Source organism: Lissotriton vulgaris, chromosome 8 (assembly GCF_964263255.1).
Source record: "Lissotriton vulgaris chromosome 8, aLisVul1.2, whole genome shotgun sequence".
NCBI lineage: Eukaryota > Metazoa > Chordata > Amphibia > Caudata > Salamandridae > Lissotriton > Lissotriton vulgaris.
Window position 1 is genome coordinate 79,697,453 of NC_141696.1, and position 19,271 is coordinate 79,716,723.

General features: G+C 45.2%; 1 protein-coding gene across 1 annotated transcript in view; it reads right to left on the bottom strand.

Annotated features, from left to right (window-relative positions):
• Positions 1-19,271, bottom strand: part of CNGA4 (cyclic nucleotide gated channel subunit alpha 4) — a 156,926-nt gene that overhangs the window by 110,710 nt on the left and 26,945 nt on the right. Inside the window, exons 2-3 of the mRNA XM_086935993.1 lie at positions 15,926-16,033; positions 11,481-11,587 (exon numbers count right to left, since the gene is read on the bottom strand). Of these exons, the coding sequence (XP_086792119.1) occupies positions 11,481-11,587; positions 15,926-16,033 (215 nt within the window). The remainder of the gene's footprint in view (positions 1-11,480; positions 11,588-15,925; positions 16,034-19,271) is intronic.

Below are 19,271 nucleotides of genomic sequence, written 5' to 3' on the forward strand. Positions count from 1 at the left end.
TAGGTGTATGTCAGTTGTTGTGTCATTTATCTGGATGCAATTATATCTCACAAAGAAACCAAAATACCACTCAGGTGGCACACTATGGGAATCCCAAAAATGTATTTGACATGTTCCTTTATAGAGAGCCCCCACTTTTTCATCCCACTTAAAGACCTGTCTGCACATATTTCTATATGACTGGTTGCAGCCACCAACTGGGGGTCCTTCCTGAAGCCTGGTTAGAGCAATTTCTTCCAAAGTTAATGCTGCATGCAGTGCAAGACACTGAGCATGCATTCATTTTAAAGGGCTAAAGTTGTGACTCTGTACAATTCACACATTACAGTAACTGTTAAACATATTGATGCAGTAAGACATTGGGCAGTTTTGAATGTTTTTAATATTTCAAGACTATATTTTCCCACTGCTTTATAAGCCTTGCTTTATCACGTACTGCCCTAACTGTCAACCACACCAGGGAACTCTGTACCCAGGGCGTCTCAATGGGGAGGGGGAGGCGGGTGGGGGGGGCACAGAGAGGGTAGGGCACGGGGTGTGAGAAAGGGGGGATTAGCAGGGGTGGGAGGGGGAGGGAGGGGAAATGGCAGAAATGTTGCACAAGGATATGGTGTTTTGTTACTGGCATTACAAGTTTGGGTAGGGAAAGAACACAAGATACACAGCAAAGTAAAGATAAAACAGACAATTATCAGCATAGGGTCGAAAGTACTAAAGCTATATGGCATGTAGAATAGCCTCGATAAATGTGTGTGGGCTCAATGAGCAAAAAAAGAGGTTCAAGGTAGCAGCACTACTCAGAACATTGCACGTTGATCTGGTTTGTCTGCAAGAGACCCACATAGAGGGTACCAACGCATACCTGTTGGGCCAATTAGGGTTCGAAGTTATGGCAAAATCAAATCAAGGGACCAAATCTAGAGGTGTGGCGGTGCTGGGCAGGAGCAGTGACACAATTATAAAGAGGAAAAAAGAAGATCAATGGGGGAGGTGGGTGCTGATCGAGATAGCCTTTAAGGGGGAGACGATCACCTTAGCTACAATATAGGGGTCCACAGAGGATGACCCAGACGTATTTCAGTACCTGGATGTGGAATTGGCACAATGGCCTGAGCCAATTGTATGTTGTGGTGATTTTAATCTACATGAACCAATTAGTTCATTCTTGTAGCCAGGGTCACAATATCTAGGCAGAAAAAGGAAAATGTTTAGGGCACTGTTGGATATGGCGACTCATAATTCGTTGGAAGATCCTTGGGTAAAATGGCATCCGAACTTAGATGGTAGCACTTTCTTCTCCGCTCCTCACCAGGTGCTGGTCAGACTCGATTACTTCCTAATTTCAAATAGTCTAATCGCTGATTCAAAAATTGAAAAACAACCCAGAATTATATCTGATCATAGCCCATTGGTTTTGACGTTAAGACTAGGGCATTCCCATAAAAAAGAGGTGCAATGCACCTTTGAAAGGGCGTTGCTGCAAGATAATGGATATCGGGTATACATGACAAAATGGATCAAGAATTTCTGGGATATAAATAGAGGGACAGCACCCCCAGGGGTAGTGTGGGACGCCTTTAAGGCCGGTGTTAGAGGGGAGACGTTAAGCTTTGTATTGTCTGCACAAAAAAAAGAGAAACGGAAGACAGAAGAAATACGACTAAACCTATTGAGGGCCGAAGAATAATTAGCAGTAGCTATTCAACAAGAGGTCCCGATAGAACAAAACATCCTTAAACTAATATCGCTTAGAGCAGACGCCCTGGAAGGAGTTGCCCAAAAGACGGCCGAGAAATACCTGGCTAACAGGGAGAACGCATATGAGCTCAGTGAAAGGGTGGGACATATTCTAGCTGTGCGGACTAGGCGGAGAGTAGCAGCAGCAGATATTAAAGAAATTGCTGATACTCAAGGAAATATGGTAACAGAGCTAGGACAGGTAAGGGATGTCTTTAAACAGTTCTATACAGATCTCTACTCCTCAGACATAACAGCAAGCACGGAAGAGATAGAAAAATATCTGAGCGAGGCGCCTCCTTCGGTGCTCTCCGTAGCTGAAAAGGAGGAGTTAGATGCTGGATTCCGGTTAGAGAAACTGGTCACTGCTCTCGGCAGTCTTCCCTCGGGGAAAGCAGCAGGGCCGGACCAGATCCCGGTGGAATTTTTTTAAATATTCTAAACAGTGATCATAGGGGACATGTTTAATATCATGGTGATGGCACAAAAGGGTGAATCCGTCCCTGAGTCCTGGGGTGCAGCCAACATCATCGTAATACCAAAGAAGGGTAAACCCATAACCGAACCAGGCTCGTACTGCCCAATTACGTTGATGAACGCTGAGTCAAGGTCTACTCAAAGATACTGGCTAAAAGATTAGCAGGGGTGGTTGAGGGTTTAGTTAGTCCCTCCCAGCATGGGTTTATCCCAGGAAAAGGAACAACACAGCACGTCAGGCAGGTCATTACCATGTTTGATGCAGCAGGTACCCTAGGAGACCCCATGGCAGCGTTTTTCCTAGATGCAGAAAAGGCATTTGATAGGGTCTCCTGAGGATACCTATGTCAGCCATGAGGTGGAGTGGAATTGGGGAGGGCTTCATCAAGGCCATACAGACCCTGTATATCAACCCAATGGCTAATATTAGGGTCAATAGGGGATACTCGGCAGCAGTCAAGATCTGCAGAGGGACTAGGCAGGGCTGCCCGTCATCCCCCCTGCTGTTTGCATTATACTTGGATCCCTATCTGCGTAGGCTGGAACAGAATCCACAGATTCCAGCAATGAATATAAACGGCTGCGCAATAAAAACTCTTGCGTATGCGGATGATGTTGCCATTTTTACACCTAACCCCTCCGCCGCCATTAGGGAGATTGAAGCAGAGGCTCAATGTTCAATCTCTGGATAGAAACTGAACAAATCTAAGACACAGATTGTTGAAAATAGATATTCTTTGTGTAATGACGCTAGGGTAGTTGGTTCAGCCGTGTACTTGGGGGTGGCAATATCAGCAAACCTTGATATGGTGGTAGAGATAAATATGGCTCCACTGATGGCAAGAGTAAAAACGGATCTAATAAGGATGAACAACTTACACCTATCGCTGATGGGCTGCACCAACGTTATTAAGATGCTGATTCTCCCCAAATGTCTTTATTTTTTCAGATTGATCCCTTTATTCTTTGAGAACAGCTGGTTTAATACACTAGAGGCAATATGTAACAGATTCATCTGGGCACATGGGAAGACGCGTAGGGCATATAGATATATCACGCTCCCAAGAGAAAGGGGGGGTGGGGAGCACCGGACTTCAGGTTAAACTACATGGCAGCTGCTCTACAATATATGCAAGGGCTAATAGGAGGAACAGATCTGGATCAAAGAGTTAATAACCTGTCTACGAAAGTATATGCTACTGTGTTATGGACAGAAGCGGGAAACTGCTTTTTAAATTGTATTGATTTTGGCTACTTTAAAAGAACGACATAGATGAATGCAGGCTGAAAACCCTGCTCAAACACACCATTCCTATGTTATCTCCTGACCCCAATACTGCCACTTCCCAATTTCACAACTGGGTTAGTTTAGCAGCCAAAGACTTGGTCCAAGTCAAACAACGGTCACGCAACAGATCTACCCCCTCGGCCCCGTGGTATACGGATGAGTTACGCACACAAAAGCAACAGTGTCGAAACAGAGAGAGACACTGGCGGAAAGATTACACTCAGGAAACCAAATCTCTGTACAAAGAGTCGGTAGCAAAATACAAAACCCTCATCATTGATGCTAAGAGAAAGTATTATTGTAACAAAATAGAAACCGCACAAAATTCAAACAAATGTCTATATGAGACCACCAAACAATTAGCAGGTTCTGCTGTCGATCTCACACCTCCCCCGTCCCAAGCCCTTTGTGATGCTCTGTCCAAGTTTTTCTTCAGTAAAGTTGACGACATCTATCGGGTCTTTGCTAATACCGCAACCCTCTCCCATAGGTCCCCTATCCATCTTGACGGACCTATTTTTCACCAGTTCAGAGAGGTGACCTGTTCTCAGGTACTAAACACTGTATCCTCCATTAAATCGGGGTCGGCCCTGGATCCCTGTCCCCTGAAGGTTCTGCGGCCAATCATGGATGCAGTTCTTCCAGTCATAACTGATATCTGCAATTCCATGTTTTCCACAGGTTCTTACCCGGATACTTTAAAGAAAACACTCATAGAACCGCTCCTCAAAAAACCCTCCCTTGATAAAGAAGAACTTAAAAGTTACAGGCCCATCGCCAGTCTTCCACTACTAGCGAAAATAGTGGAAAAAATTATGAACGCCCAACTTTCTCTCTTTATCGAGGAAAACAAATGTCTGGATGATTCGCAATTCGGCTTTCGCCGATTCCATGGAACTGAAACTGCCTTGGTCAAAGCGGCGGATGACATTAGATCCATTTGGGATGCGGGAGGCACAGCTGTCCTGATCCTACTGGATCTATCGGCGGCCTTCGACACGGTCGACCACACCACCTTGGTCGACCGTGTCGAGAGTATAGGCATCCGAGGTAACGCCAAAAATCTTCTTGCCTCCTTCTTGGCTAATAGGACCCAGGTTGTCACCGTGGGACCTTTTGAATCCTCCCCCCTGTCACTGCCATGTGGAGTTCCCCAAGGCTCATCCCTTAGTCCGACACTTTTTAACATTTATGTGTCGGACCTTGCCAAAGTCATCAGGGCACACGGGATGAGCCTAACGTCCTACGCAGATGACACCCAATTGGTCCTCGCTGTCAAGAATGACGGGCTTCAAAAAGCCAACGCTTTCTATCAGGGCATGCAGGCAATTGGGAGCAGGATGGCCCACAATTGCCTGAAATTAAACTCTGATAAATCAGAAGTCGTAATTTTTGGCAATCTTTCCCCGGAGTGGTCCCCCCAATGGAGGCCTTCATCCATGGGCCAGCCTCCAGACCCGGTTAATAAGGTGAGGAACCTGGGCGTGCTGTTCGACGATCGTCTGAACTTCCTACCTCACGCCAACCAGATCTCCTCCTCAGCCTTTTACAAACTACGGCTTATTAAGAAAATTCTGCCCTTTCTACCCGAAAATGCCGCCAAAACTTTGGTGAGCGCCCTGGTTCTCTCTACCCTAGATTACTGCAATGCTCTGTTTCTAGGTGCCCAGGAGAGAGTGCTATTGAAAATGCAGGCTATTCAGAACGCGGCCGCCAGGCTTCTAGGGCGAATTTCTAAATACCAACCGGTGTCACCCACCATAAGACAACTTCACTGGCTCCCGGTGAAGAAGAGGATTAAGTTCAAGTCATTGTGATATACAAGGCCTTACATAATGCCGGACCAGTGTTCTTCACTCAGAATCTAACCCCCTACTGCCCATCCAGAACACTGCGTTCCTTGAGCTCCTCTGATCTGGTGGTCCCCCGAACGAAAACAGTCAACTGGGGTGACAGAAGATTTTTTGTAGCCGCACCGAAACTGTGGAACACACTTCCTCCCTCAATTAAGACCAGCACCTCCCTCTGGTCTTTCCGCAAAAACCTTAAAACCTGGCTTTTTAACCTATGATCTTTTTAATCTTTGTACTTCAGCACCCTTGTGGGTTAAACATTGCAGGTATTTAGCGCCGAGATGCCCTAGGGCCTTCGTTCGCGCTTTACAAATGTTGTTATAAAATAAATAAATAAATAAACCAGGTTCAAGACAGTTTCCGCTGCTGTTAAGATTTGGATTGCCTTCTTGAAAAGAAGTAAACTGGGGAAATACAACAGATATATTAGACTCTATAAAAACAGGTAATTTCCTCAAACAATCTTCGCAGATGAAGTAATGTCAGAATGGGTAAACAGCGGTATTGTCCAGATTGGGGACTTATTTGATGCAGAGGGTATGGTACAGTTTGCAGATCTAAGAACTAAGCATGGTATCGATAATAGAGGCTTCTTCAAGTACCTCCAAGTCAGGAGTTTTCTGAATAATAAATCAGGGGGTCAGCTGGAGTGAGTAGGAATGAGATACTGGAAAAAATTAGACTTTTGGGGGATCGCAGCATTAGGTCCTTTTATGCCTGTTTGGTTAAAGGGAAAACTGACGACTTAGGAAAAGTGGGTAATAAATGCGCGGAAAAACTTAGCGTGGAAGTAGGGTGGTTTAAGGAATCACTGGACCTAGGCCGTACTATATTGTGTTCATCCTCCATGCAGTCACAACAATATAAAACTCTGCATTCACTCTATCATACCCCCGCCAAGATAGCTAGATGGGGCGGGACCATGGGTACCAACTGTCCCCGATGCAACGCTAGTGAAGCTGATAGTATTCACATATTTGCTACCTGTCCTCAACTACATACGCTAGTCAGGGACATCGAGGGTTTTCTGGACAGATCACTGGGGATCCAAATTAAACTTAGCCCAGCTCGGATAATTTTAGGTCTGGGTATGGAAGGAGCTGACACACAGCAGGAATTTCTGTTTGTGGCAATGTCAGTATACAGATTGACCTTAGCAAGGGCATGGCTTGATAAAAATCCGCCGGCACTACAAACCTTGCTGGCTAATCTGTTGAATGCATATAATATGGAGAAGAATATTTATGCACGAAAAGGGAAAAGGGAAAGGACATTAGGCTTAAGAATATGGCAACCCATTAGTAGGTGGAAGGAAGGACTCGGGCCGCAGGTAGACCCAAGAAGGGCTTAATGTTTAATGGTGGTAAAGTAAGAAAAATAATGATGGTGGAAATACGTAATGAAATGTTTGTATATCTTGTAATAGAGCTCATTTAGCTATGAAGCATGAAGTAATAATGCTGAACAATGTATAATGTATAAAGTGTGTGCAACATGGAAAATAATCAATATAATTAGAAAAAAATAAGCCTTGCTTTATCACTACATTCATTTGCTTTAAAATACACCATTTGCCATTCTTTTTTTCATTTTTTTCTCGGGAGAAGGACCCACCCTGGACCCAAGGTTTGTCCATTAGCTTTGTTTGTGTCGCTCGCTATATAAAAGTCATGCCCAAAGTTTATACCCACCACTTTTAAATATCACCAGCCGGCACTGTCCTGGTGCTGTGGAGTTAACGGGCACCACAGCATCCGATAATGAGTCCCACACAGACATGGTGAGTGTACTCTGATACAATCACGTCATGTCACCCTCTGGGGTGTGGGGGCACCAGTAACACTATATCCACGAAAAGGCAGGTAGGACCATCCTCGTATTCTGTAACTATTTCAGAGAGCCCCGAGGCTTATAGCGCCATGCAGCATTTTACAAGCACTAAACCCGATTTGATAATAAAGAAAAGTTCAGCAGCTGAGGCGCTACCGGGTGTTCCCCTCGAGTAGACGCTACAAACACCCTCCCATCAATGAATGTATCTACTGAAGTCTATAACCAAAATTCCCCTGGCGTGACTTTACCCTCTCAGCGAAAGAATTCTTAGCAGCTGCGGGGGCAGGGAGCGATTCTCACCCATACTGAAAGTGTACAAAACACCCCGGCCTAATGTGGTAACACTGTGAGTGATGCGGGGTTTTCAGCATGTGCTGGAATGTGAGCCTTAATGACCTGCTAAGTGCTGCGCTTCTAATTACAGTCACACCTCGTGGTGCTAATGAAGCCGGCAGTGAGGCGCTTCGGGAGGCAGACGGGGCCTTTCTAAAGCCTTGCAACACTTTGTTGTTCATTCCCATGCTACTGGAGCTCTGTGTATGCAGGAAATGTCTGCAGCTGCTGTTAAAAATGTGACCCAGACCCAGCATGCTTTGCAGCTCCTCCTGTGCCCTGAATGTACCAGTACCCAGGGCGCCTGGCACACGGTTATGGGTGCTCCCTCATTTTTTAGGGCAGGGGCGGCCTTAGGCATGTGCAAGCTGGGCACCTGCACAGGGCCACCAAACCAGAGGGGCCACCATGCCAATATATATCTTTAATATAATAATCCTCTGAGGATGGATACATATTTGCGTGGCGACCCCTGGCAGGGATTTGGAAACCTCTGGCTCGGTTCCACTTCCAAACACCCTGACCCCCCCTCTTCACTAGCCTCCGTGCTCTGCTCCGCCCCATCCGGACCCCCTCTTCCGGGGCCCCCTACCTATGCTCCCTGCCTAGGGCCGCCATGAGCCTAGAGCCGCCCCTGTTGAGGGGCAGAGCCTCAAACAGATAAAATAATCATGCCATTTTATCAGTGCATCCAGGAGGACGAACCCAGCACCAGAAGAGAGACCTCTGAGGCTTCCAACATCTGCTTTATCCCATTATAAATTCAGGACTACAAGTTCCAGAATTCAAAGTACTCTCAGAACTGGATGAGCTACGTCTGCGAACATGAGAGCTATGGCATACACTTACATACGTGCCACATGTTTATATGTCCTACTGGTGTCTGGAGTCCTATGAAGGGGTCTGCACCCTTCAGCAGGCTCCAATATATAGGGGCACTCCTCGAGAGTAACCAGAACACTTCACTGCATCAAAAACAAGCAGATAGCCCCCAACCCACATATTCAATTCTGTGTTTCTCATCTTCCCTGCTCGATGCATGAGTGATTGTAATTGTATTTATATAGCGCTTACTACCCCTAACGAGCAGGCCCGGTTCTAGCGGGTGGGCCGGGTGGGCCAGGCCCACCCAAACAGGAGCCTTGGCCCTCACAGTGAGGGCTTGAAGGCAGGCGCGCAGCGGCATTGGGCTCAAAGGGCTGCCTGTGTGTGTGTGCGCGCGCCCGGGCTGAGACAGCTTCCCGGGCACACACAGACAGACAGTTTTAGAGATTATCGCACCAGAGTACTGCACAGGTCTTTAAAAGACCATTAACATGTTAACGAGGCTTTATTTTTTTACCCATTCATCTCCACATGGCAAAGGCGACAAATCCTTTATATGTTAATGGTAACCTTTGCCTCCTGTTTTGCTGCGTGGATATTTCTTTTTCAATGCAGCACAAGAGAAAATAAGTTTGCTTATTCCTATTCACCTTTCCTGACCCCTGCAGCTGCTTATCACATCAGGCTGTGACACAAAGTTTGACTAATGGAGTAGTAGGTAAGAGAATGCGTTACTATTTTTTTCTTTTTAAATCTGCACAGGCCCAGCAGGACACATATTTCGTGCCTTCATTTAATCATTATCATGGCTGATGCAGGGCCACAAGACAATACAAAATGCCCAGATAACCCTGGTGATTAATGATCCTGCTGGAGAGCAATCATTCGTCTGTTAGTAGTTTTTAAATGCAGATGAACTGTATTTTATGTGGATAGCTCAGTGGGTTACTGCCTTTGTCACAGAGATCCTTGTGTTACTTGCAGTTCAGAAGTTACAATCCTAACTTAAGACAGCGACCAATGAACTGTCATCAAAGAGCTGCATACAAACCTGAATGATATAGTTCAAACTTTTTTTGTTTTGCAATATAGGTAGAACTTCCCCAGTCTTTCATTATTCTAATATTGGTGAAATTAGTATGTTTGGGCAGATAATCATTTTTATCAGTAAAGCTGACCCCCATGGAATACTCTTTAAATCCTAAGGTTGTGTTTCCCCAGACCAAACCCTCTTAAAATATACAGCCCACCAGTATGGATGACACTTGATTCCTACACCTTGTAATCCTCATTGGCTTATGTGACATTCCCTGTAGACTGATTTACATACTCGTATGATTCATTGTCTCTGTATAATGTGTGCGTGGTGTAAAGTACTGACACACACTACACTGATATGAGTAGCGCTATACAACAAATGAAATGCATATGAGAGAGGGGCTACGTAAAGATGAGGGGCGCTGGTGGAGGGTGGCAGTGAGGGAATCCGAGGAGGTGGTAGTGGGAGGGGCTACGGAGCGATGAGGGGCACTGGTGGAGGGTGGCAGAGAGGGCATCCGAGAAAGAGGTCATGGGGTGGAGGGGGACCTAGAGAGAGATGAGGGGCACTGGTGGAGGGTGGTAGTAAGGGAGTCTGAGGAGGAGGTCATGAGGGAGAGGGGCTACAGAGAGATGAGCACTGGTGGAGGGTGGCAGTGAGGGAATCCAAAGAGGAGGTCAAGACATGAGGGGCACTGGTGGAGGGTGGTAGTGAGGGAGTCTGAGGAGGAGGTAATGAGGGGGAGGGGCTACAGAGAGATGAGGGGGGCACTGGTGGAGGGTGGCAGTGAGGGAATCCAAGGAGGAGGTCAATAGGGGGGGGCATGGAGGAATGAGGGGCACTGTTGGAAGGTGGTAGTAAAGGTATTTAAGGAGAAAGGGGTCAGTGGTGGGGCGCCAAAAGGACTTTCGCCCCAGCGCTAAAACCGGCCTTGTCATGGCTTTCCTGTTTTTGTTTATTTAATTAGCAGTCGGGTCATAAGGGCTTCTGTGGAACATACTTTAAAGTGCGTGCTAATTATATTTACTGCTATATTCAATGTTTTAAGTTTGAAGGTGATTTTACTAACAATTTTACTGGGAAAAAAGAAAGTGGAGCCCGATGGTGCCTGATATGGGGCTGGGGCCCAAGGTCAGCTGTGAGATAAGGTGCACTGGAGAGGGGTGGTAGAAAAGTGGATAATCAAGCCTGTAAGGGAGAGCCTTGCAGAGTCCGGGGTCAGGTGGAGGTAGTAATGAAGAGGGATTCTCCCTTAAGACTCGCACAGAGGGAGCCCGAGAAGTGTCACTTGCCTGATTCTCCCATCTCAGAAACCTCCTCTTCCCATCAAAGGAACATTACATGGATAAAACACTTTTTGAGAGTGATAATATTTAGAAAGAGATTTGGAAAAGAGTGTGTTTTACTGGGCCTTGTAAGACTTACAAGAGATAAAGGAGGGCCCTGAAGCAGGCCTGCCCATACATATATGCGACAAATCAAGCCCACAGTGGCCCACCGAAATGCACCCTTGGCCCACCCAAATGAAAATTCCTGGAGCCGGGCCTGCTAATGAGGCATTGAAGAGCTTTTCAGCGAGTAGCATGCTACCCCAATCTAGGAGTTTGCTTTGCATTCTGAGCGCATTTTACTTCTGCTTGTCGACTTATCTAATGATGACTACAAGTTCCAGAATGCAAAGGAAACAATCTGGACTGGTTGAGCCACTTATGCATTGACCTGAGAAACATGAGGCTTTTTCTGATACAAATTACACAACCCCAGAACACCCTGACTCAAGTGAGATGAGTTGACCAACCTGCTTCTGGCGAGAACCTATGGAAGCTGAATAAATCGCAAGACAGTTGTCTCAGGAAGACGTATGTTTATTCCAAAATGCAGACTCTATCCACAGCTCTGGCTGCAACTCCATCATTGTCACAGCGCCAACGGGCCATCCAACATTCCACAGTCCATCCATAAACACTAATGGAACCTCCTTCACCACCCATCCCACCACTCAATCCAGGATACCACACAACCCTCCAGATACGGCGCTGGCCCTGTAAGCACTAGTGTTACATCCCTGAGCTTCTGACTGGTGGAGCCTACCCACCTGTGTGAAACCAGGCCACGGTGTCCAGCAGGTAGAGGAAGTCACACAGGTAGTCCAGGGTGAGCCAGATGGGCAGGTACCTGTACTGCATCTCCGGGAAACAGGACCTGGGGACACAAGAGAGGTCAGTGCCAACAGCAGCTTGTAAAGGCCAAACAAGTCAGGTCTCCAAATCAGCTCACAGCATGTATACTGAAACTCAAAACAGTCATGTATTTTTTGGGGGGAAGCACCAGTCACGATTACCCAGAGAGGAAACACAGAAAGACATTCTAGGTCACACTGAAGAGAAATGTTAGGCAATCTTATACCAAAATCATACATACAGTGACTATAATGGTTTGGCACTTAAATTGTTTTCCTTTCGTAATCCAGCACTTGAGCCATAACAATTCAATTGTGGATAGTTCTGGGAACCAGGCAGATTTCTGGTCCAATAGCAATCCTTGAGGATGAGCTGGTCTCCTGCCTAGGTCCAACGAACCGTCCCTCTTGGTTCCTGCGCACTGAGTCAACCTCCTGGCACAGGGATACCTGCACGTTTAGTGACTTAAATGCAAGGAGCAGAGGGTTATATTCCAGCACATAATGACTAAGGCTTCCAGTTTTCTGTTTTTACTTATTTCTACATGTAAATACAGGTAGAAAACAATCTATTTCTGGTCTGTATTTATTTTTAAGTGCAGAAAAATACAGAAAATTGGGCTTCTTGTAAGTGACTCTCCTTGTTGTCTTTCATGAATTCTAGACCAGCTGCTAAGCAGATAGACACCATGGTGAATTAAAAATAGGGTGAGAATTTCCTTAAATACAGGCATTTGTTAACATATATTTGTAAAAAATGCTAATATGTACCTCTGGGTGTAGAGTCTTGTTATATTTGGCTGCTTAATGTGCTAAAACATGACAGGTTCCAAGTATGAGTGCATGTTTATCAGTTAAATAAATGTAAAAATGTACCACCTAAGTATTAGTAGTGCACTTACTCGTATTGGGTCACAAATCGGCCTACCTCATGAATAATAATAAGGTAGGCCAGAAATTGCGACTCACTACTGTTTGCTGCTATCACAGGGATCATGGCCAGCTGGGGTCAGCAGACTACGGGCTAGATGTAGGTAATTTTATTTTACCACTTCTTAAATACAGAATTTTACCGATTCGGTATTCAAGAAGTGGTAAAATAGAGGGGAGGGGGGGATGTAGGTATTACAGAATCTGTAAATACTGAACCGTTAAGATTCGGTATTTACCGATTCTGTAAATACCGATTCGGTAATGTCCATTGATTCCTATGGGCATTGAAGCCCATATGAATCAATGGGCATTACCGAATCGGTATTTTCCGATTCGGTAAATACCGATTCCAGCAAGGGTGCAGGGGGTGTCACTTTGACACCCTCTAGCACCCCAAATGCAGGCATGTGTGCCATGTGGCACACAGACATGCCCTAAGGGCATGTCTGTCAGTCACATGGCACAGGTGTGCATGCACACATGTGCATGCACACCTGGATTCGGTATTTTACCACCCAATTGGATTGGGTGGTAAAATACCGAATCTGAAAGGCCTTTGGGACTCAGAAGAGTCCCACCTACATCTAGAAGTTACCGAATCAGTAAAAATACCGATTCGGTAAATTTACCGAATCGGTAAAATTGGCCCCCTAAATCCCAAAAACCCATTTACCGGTCGGTAACGGCTGAAATCGTCCGTTACCGGCCGGTAAATGGCCACCTACATCGGGCCCTACATCTGTAATTGTTTTTCAATAAAGCATAATAAAAAAAAAATGCATCCAATTTTCCTAAAAGGAAAACAGTGTGCATTGTTTTTTTAATGAACATTATACAAACTTTTTTTAAGACTTGGCTGTTGTTCATGAGACCATAACCGACTCTTATAATGTTTTTGCCAACATTCACAAAAGGACCCTTTCCTGGTTGCGAATGTGTTGCCACCACCTTTGAGGTGTCGAAAAATAACAACGTTTTGTGACAGGATTTTGTTCACAAAACATTAATACATACCATGAAGAATCAGTATTTGGAAGGGATTCCCAAAAAACGCCCCTTCCAAATATCGATTTGCTATGGTTTCCTGAGCTTATTTATCAATTCTGTAACCGGTTACCGAATCGCTAAGTGAGTTTAGTATATTTGAAAAAACATGTACTGTTCATGAATCTTAGATTTATGAATCGGAGGGTTTGCGAACACTAATTGCATTTGTGCACTGACCCGTAGCTCTGACTGGAATGAGGTCGCCGGTGCAGTCACTTGTGTCGTACACTATGTCAGCTCCAAACCATGTGCATCTGTGAGAAGGATGTGGTTTGGTTTCCCACCTAGAATACAATAGCCCTTGAGGTTCTTGGGCAACAGTGATGCATGTCCCAAATCCATCACGTAGAACGCACAGGAACCAATGACTGCCTTAGAAAAAAAAGTCCTCACATGAGAGTGATACTAAAGCTTGTAACCAGGGGCGTAACACAGGCCCCTGCAGCCCCCGCGGTGCGGGGGGGGGCCCTAAGCTCCAGGGGGCCCCCTCGACACTAAACTCTGGACAAAGAGCTCCTGATAGAGCCCGGAGGGGGGCCCTCTTCACACAGTGCAGGGAGGCACCCTCAAACTTCGTTACGCCAGTGCTTGTAACCACAGTAACTCTGGGTTGTAGTAGACTGGTTGAAGCGTTGCTGAGTTCCGCGTGACCATGCCCACATGGTGGGATGCACCCCAATGGTTCTAGGTAAGAGAAGCAAAACTCCCAAGTTCTTCTCTGTTTCCAAACAAGAGCTACAAGCAGCCCAGGAAGATCAATAGTGTTTTAGTGACCTCTCAGGGACACGCTTGCTTGCAATGCTCACTTTGCCCTCCTACACCAACCTCTCCCAACACCCAACACATTTACATCATACACATCCCCTCCTCGGCTATGACAAAACATTCCCTTCACCACCACTCTGTGTGTGGTTAGATTCTGCAGCTCCCTTCACATTCCATGCTCTCCCATCACTCACCACACAATCCTTCACCCACCATGCCATCCCATCCATCACACCACCTTCCCCTCATTCTGCTGCCTCGTTGTCCCACCAGCTCTCCTTTTTGAAATGATCTCCTGTCAGTTGTTCCACCCCTCCCCCCTCTGCACACTGCCCTCCTTTCACTTGGCACACTGCCCACCTTGCTTCCAATTTGCCACCAGTCTCCACCTGCCACTGCATGTTTTGCCTTACCTTTCCTCCTAGAATGAAGTCCTGCAACCCGCTGCTGTGCCCTTCCACTGCACTGGGATACCTCTGGTGCCACCATGCCTGTTCACCATCTGTTGTGCCATCTTCTCACAAACTGTTCTCTCCCAACACCTCACAACGCACCCGTCGCTCACTGCTAGCTCACACACTCACCCCATGCACTTCTGACACCCATCACAATCCCTGCCGCCATATTATGCCACCTTCACCCACAGCTTCTCGCCTGTTCCATGCCCTCCAAGCTGTTGCTGGTCAATAGCGCCTGCTTCAGCACGCTGCATCCTCCACTGCACCATGCAGTTGTTACCACATTTATGCTATCCAACGCAATGCCCTCCAAACACCTAGCTGCACCAAAGTCAGGTGCTGGGCACCCTTCACCTGCCACACATCCAGGCTCTCACCCCACCTCCTTCAGTCCCCACCTCACCCTCCTTCTGTGCACCCACACCTGTCATATCCATGCTGCTTATATCACGTTTGTTGCACTATCACCCAGTGTGCCCTGGTCATCTATCTATCCCTCACCTTCCATGGCCTCCTGCTTCCTGCCGCACCCTACCTACACCAGGGTTTGCAACATTCACACCCTTTGGCTACTGTCAACCCTGTGCCGCGTCACACATAATGCTCAAGTTACTCATCTCCCCGCCTGTCCATAATCCCACTGTCTCCCTGCAACATCACCTACTCACCGCCCTTCTCAGGTACCCCACTGTCCTCGCCGGGTACCCAAAAGGCTCACTGCACCTTCTTTCCCTAGGAAAGCTCTCCCACTGTTCCAATCTCATGCAAAGTTGAAGACCTGGCACCAACATGGGGGTTTTCCCAGGAAAGATCCCATGAGCCTAGAGTCCTAAGGACAAGGCAGACTCCATGTCAGTATTCAGGATGCAGAAAGGAAAGGCAGCAATCTATGTATTCATGTCAACCATGACTGGAGTATAAATAAGAAACTGAACAGCATTGTTGCTGCCTCCCTGCACCACCTTCTGTCGGCCTCTGCGTCCATGGATGGAGGCCTCGGGAGGCAGCCACCCTTCCTCCTAGACTCTGAGGCAAACAATCCCTGTTCCTTCCAGTGTAGCAGTCACAGGTGGTCCATCCAAGTCACACATGCATAGAGGCGAGGTGTCTATAAAATATCTTTCATGTCAGTGCCCCTCCCTCCAATCCTGCCCTTACCTGCATATTATGATGATCCAGTTGTACATGACCGGAACCACCATCACATTCAGCCACCAGTAATACTGGTCTCCGGAGGGGTCCAAAATGCGGGACTTTTTGGGATTGCTGTAGAAGAAAAAGGAAGATGTGATAAGAGTCACATAAGAAGAAGAATTTGAGGCAAGAGAATACAGAAGAGAATTTAATGGAGCCTTGAGGGATTGAGTAATATAAGAAAAAATAAAAGTCTATATGGTAGTATAGTGTGAGCCAAAGAGACAACTATAACGGAGTCGGGAGCAGAAGGCAGGCGATGTTGTATAGGAAGGAGCATCAAAGGTAAGATGGGCTAGAGCCTGCTTTTTATTTCTTAATCTAACATAAAGGATCTTTTCATGCTCATAAGTACTGGGAGAAAGACATCTGGAAGCAGATGGTGACATGAAATGGTTGGCTGGGATGGGATGGGGTATCAGGATGTGAAGGTGTGAGGATGTTCTGGAGGAATGATATGGCTGTTTAGTCCCAAAGTATAGACTCTATAGCATGAGTGCTGTCAACTGTAGGGCACTGGTTCAGCCACCAAAAGCCATATGTGAGCCCCATAGGGTGTTGATGGAGCGAGTTTCAGAAATGATTTTATTCTGGCTCGTGAAGTTAATCTCCCATAACATGATTAATTATATTAATAGGTTTTTGCATGTTTTGAGTAATTAAATCAATCTAGAGTAAAATTTCACACACCATTAAACGGGACTAACGTTATGTGCTTTCTGTTGCATTTGCAATTATGTATTATAATACATAACTAACTTTGTTTTGTTTGTCTTATTGTCTTTGTCAACATTATTGCAGCTGATTAATTAATGGCATGTGCTTATTTTATACGTGCTTTCGTCTATGTTGTGTCTGTTTATATTTTTCAGATATATGAAGAATCCTGCTGGACGTTATGAAGAATGGTAGATATTTTATTAAATGTTGCTTTTATATGTGCTTTTGCTAGGTGACATATACTAATGGGTTAACATTAGCAATGGAGGGTGGGTAACAGAATGACTTTCATAACCTGAAATTAATTATTCTTTTGTGTTTGTTTGAATACTAGCCCGAGTGAAAGGCTTGATGCCTGTGGTTTTTGGAGAATGTTGGTTAGCCTGACTGAGATGAGCCAAGCACAGCTATGATGGAAAGTTCTTCCATAAAGACATTTCTTTGAATATACTGAAGTCTAAACAAAAACTATTGTGCGGAATGTGCTCTGAGAAGTTATTTTTCCAAGGATAAGGAAGTGACAAGTGACGGATCGGCCGAGCTATGGAGGAAACTGTGAACTGTTTTAAATAAAATGTTTCAAACTTCGGAAGCCGGTGTCGCTTCACGTGAAAGGACAATGGCAATGACGTTCTCGTGTGTTGAAAAAGTGGCCTCAAGATGGTCTGACGACTAGCAACCAATCAGGTTGCTGAAAAACATTAAATAATAACATTTTAGTTAGATTAGTGAGTTAGAAAGGTATAAAGACTAAGGGCCCGACGTAGGTAAATCCCATTTACCTATTTTGAAATACCGAATTCTACCGATTCGGTATTTCAAAATCGGTAAATGGGATGTTGGTCCCAACATCTGGAGTCGTTACCGATTCCTTACAAATTCGGAACTTACCGATTCGGTAAATAACGAATCGGTATCTGCTATTGAATCCTATGGGCCTTGAAGCCCATAGGATTCAATTCAAATACCGATTCGGTAATTACCGAATAGGTAAATACCGAATTTGTCAAGGGTGCAGGGGGTGTCACTTTGACACTCTCTAGCACCCCCAAAACGGGCATGTGTGCAATGTGGCACACAGACATGCCCTAAGGGCACGTCTGTCTGTCACATGGCACATGTGTACATGCACAGATGTGCATGTACACAGGAATCGGTATTTTACCATGGATTTGTATTCCATGGTAAAATACCGTAAGCCATGTGCCAAAGGAAAATTGGCTTCCCACATTGCATATTCGGTAATTTTACCGAATCGGTAAATATTACCGAATCGGTAATAATTTTACCGATTCTGTAACTATTACCGAATTGGTAAATTTACCGATTCGGTAATAATAACGATTCGGTAAAATTACCGAATATGTGCACCTACATCTCCCTAGCCCTTTACCGATCGGAAACGGCCGAAAATCTGTATTTTCGGCCGATTCCGATCGGTAAAGGGCTACCTACATCTGGCCCTAAGCCCTTTGAGAGGAGCGGGGCTGACTGTTCCTGAGGGCGAAGTGCTGTCCGATTTCTTGGGACACGTAAGATTGATTAATACATTTAAATGTCAGAAAGCTTAATTTAGGGTACTAGGGTTTGTTTGCTTTAATTCATGATATTGAACAATTTTGAAATGCCAGACTTTTGTGCCATTAAAAGATACTGATTAAATAAAAATGTTTGCAAATATTAAAAGAGCTAATAAAGTGTTTGGAAATAAAAAGCTTTAACTTTTAAAAATAAAAGACTTAAAACGTCGAGCTGGTCTTGATTAATTTAGTCGTTACCATCAGTAGATTCATTGGCCAAAAAGTGGCTTAATTAATTGTTTTCATTATTTACTAATGGTCAGAATGCTATACTGCAGTTGTATATAATGTACATATAAAAATTAGATAGCTAAATAATTAGGCCACATGATTCAGTTGCTCAATTTCTCTGTCTCAGTCACATGGGCCTTTGGTGATGTTATAGAATGGTGAGTATAAGGTAATGAATAGTGTAGTTGAGACAGAATTTTTATAGGGGCGCTGGATCAATTCTTCTCGTAGCAGATTTCGGTTGCTATGGTAACTGACATGTTACATGTTAATTACATAGGATACATGTCTAAAACATGTTGTTAAGTTTGTTCACTTGTTGTATGTAGTCGAAGGGATTTTTTCCTGCAGTGTGAAAAATTCCTGGTTATTGCCGGCAAAAGAGTAGTGTAACAGGTGAAGTTACACAGTGCATTTGATCGGTTTCAAAATTGTGGAATAGAATATATCACAGGTGTTGCGGACGTACAACACAAGTTTAGGGACCTTAGATGTGATTGGTTAAATGTATAGTGAGGATGGTCTATGAAATTGTAGCATTAAGTATAGGGACCTGGTGAGCCCGTTTTAAAACTAACTGTGAAAAGAGTAATAGAACTATTCGAGCTTGAGTGAAGGGTAAGGAGGCGGCGTCTATTCTTACTAGCATCTGTGGATTTCAATGGTTGGTTAAAGTCCTGCCAAGATTTCGTGTGTGCGTGATCAGGGATTTCCATTTTGAATGTGTGAGTTTGTGAAAATAGCGCTGTCTATTTTATGTGAGAGGAATTCTGAATGAC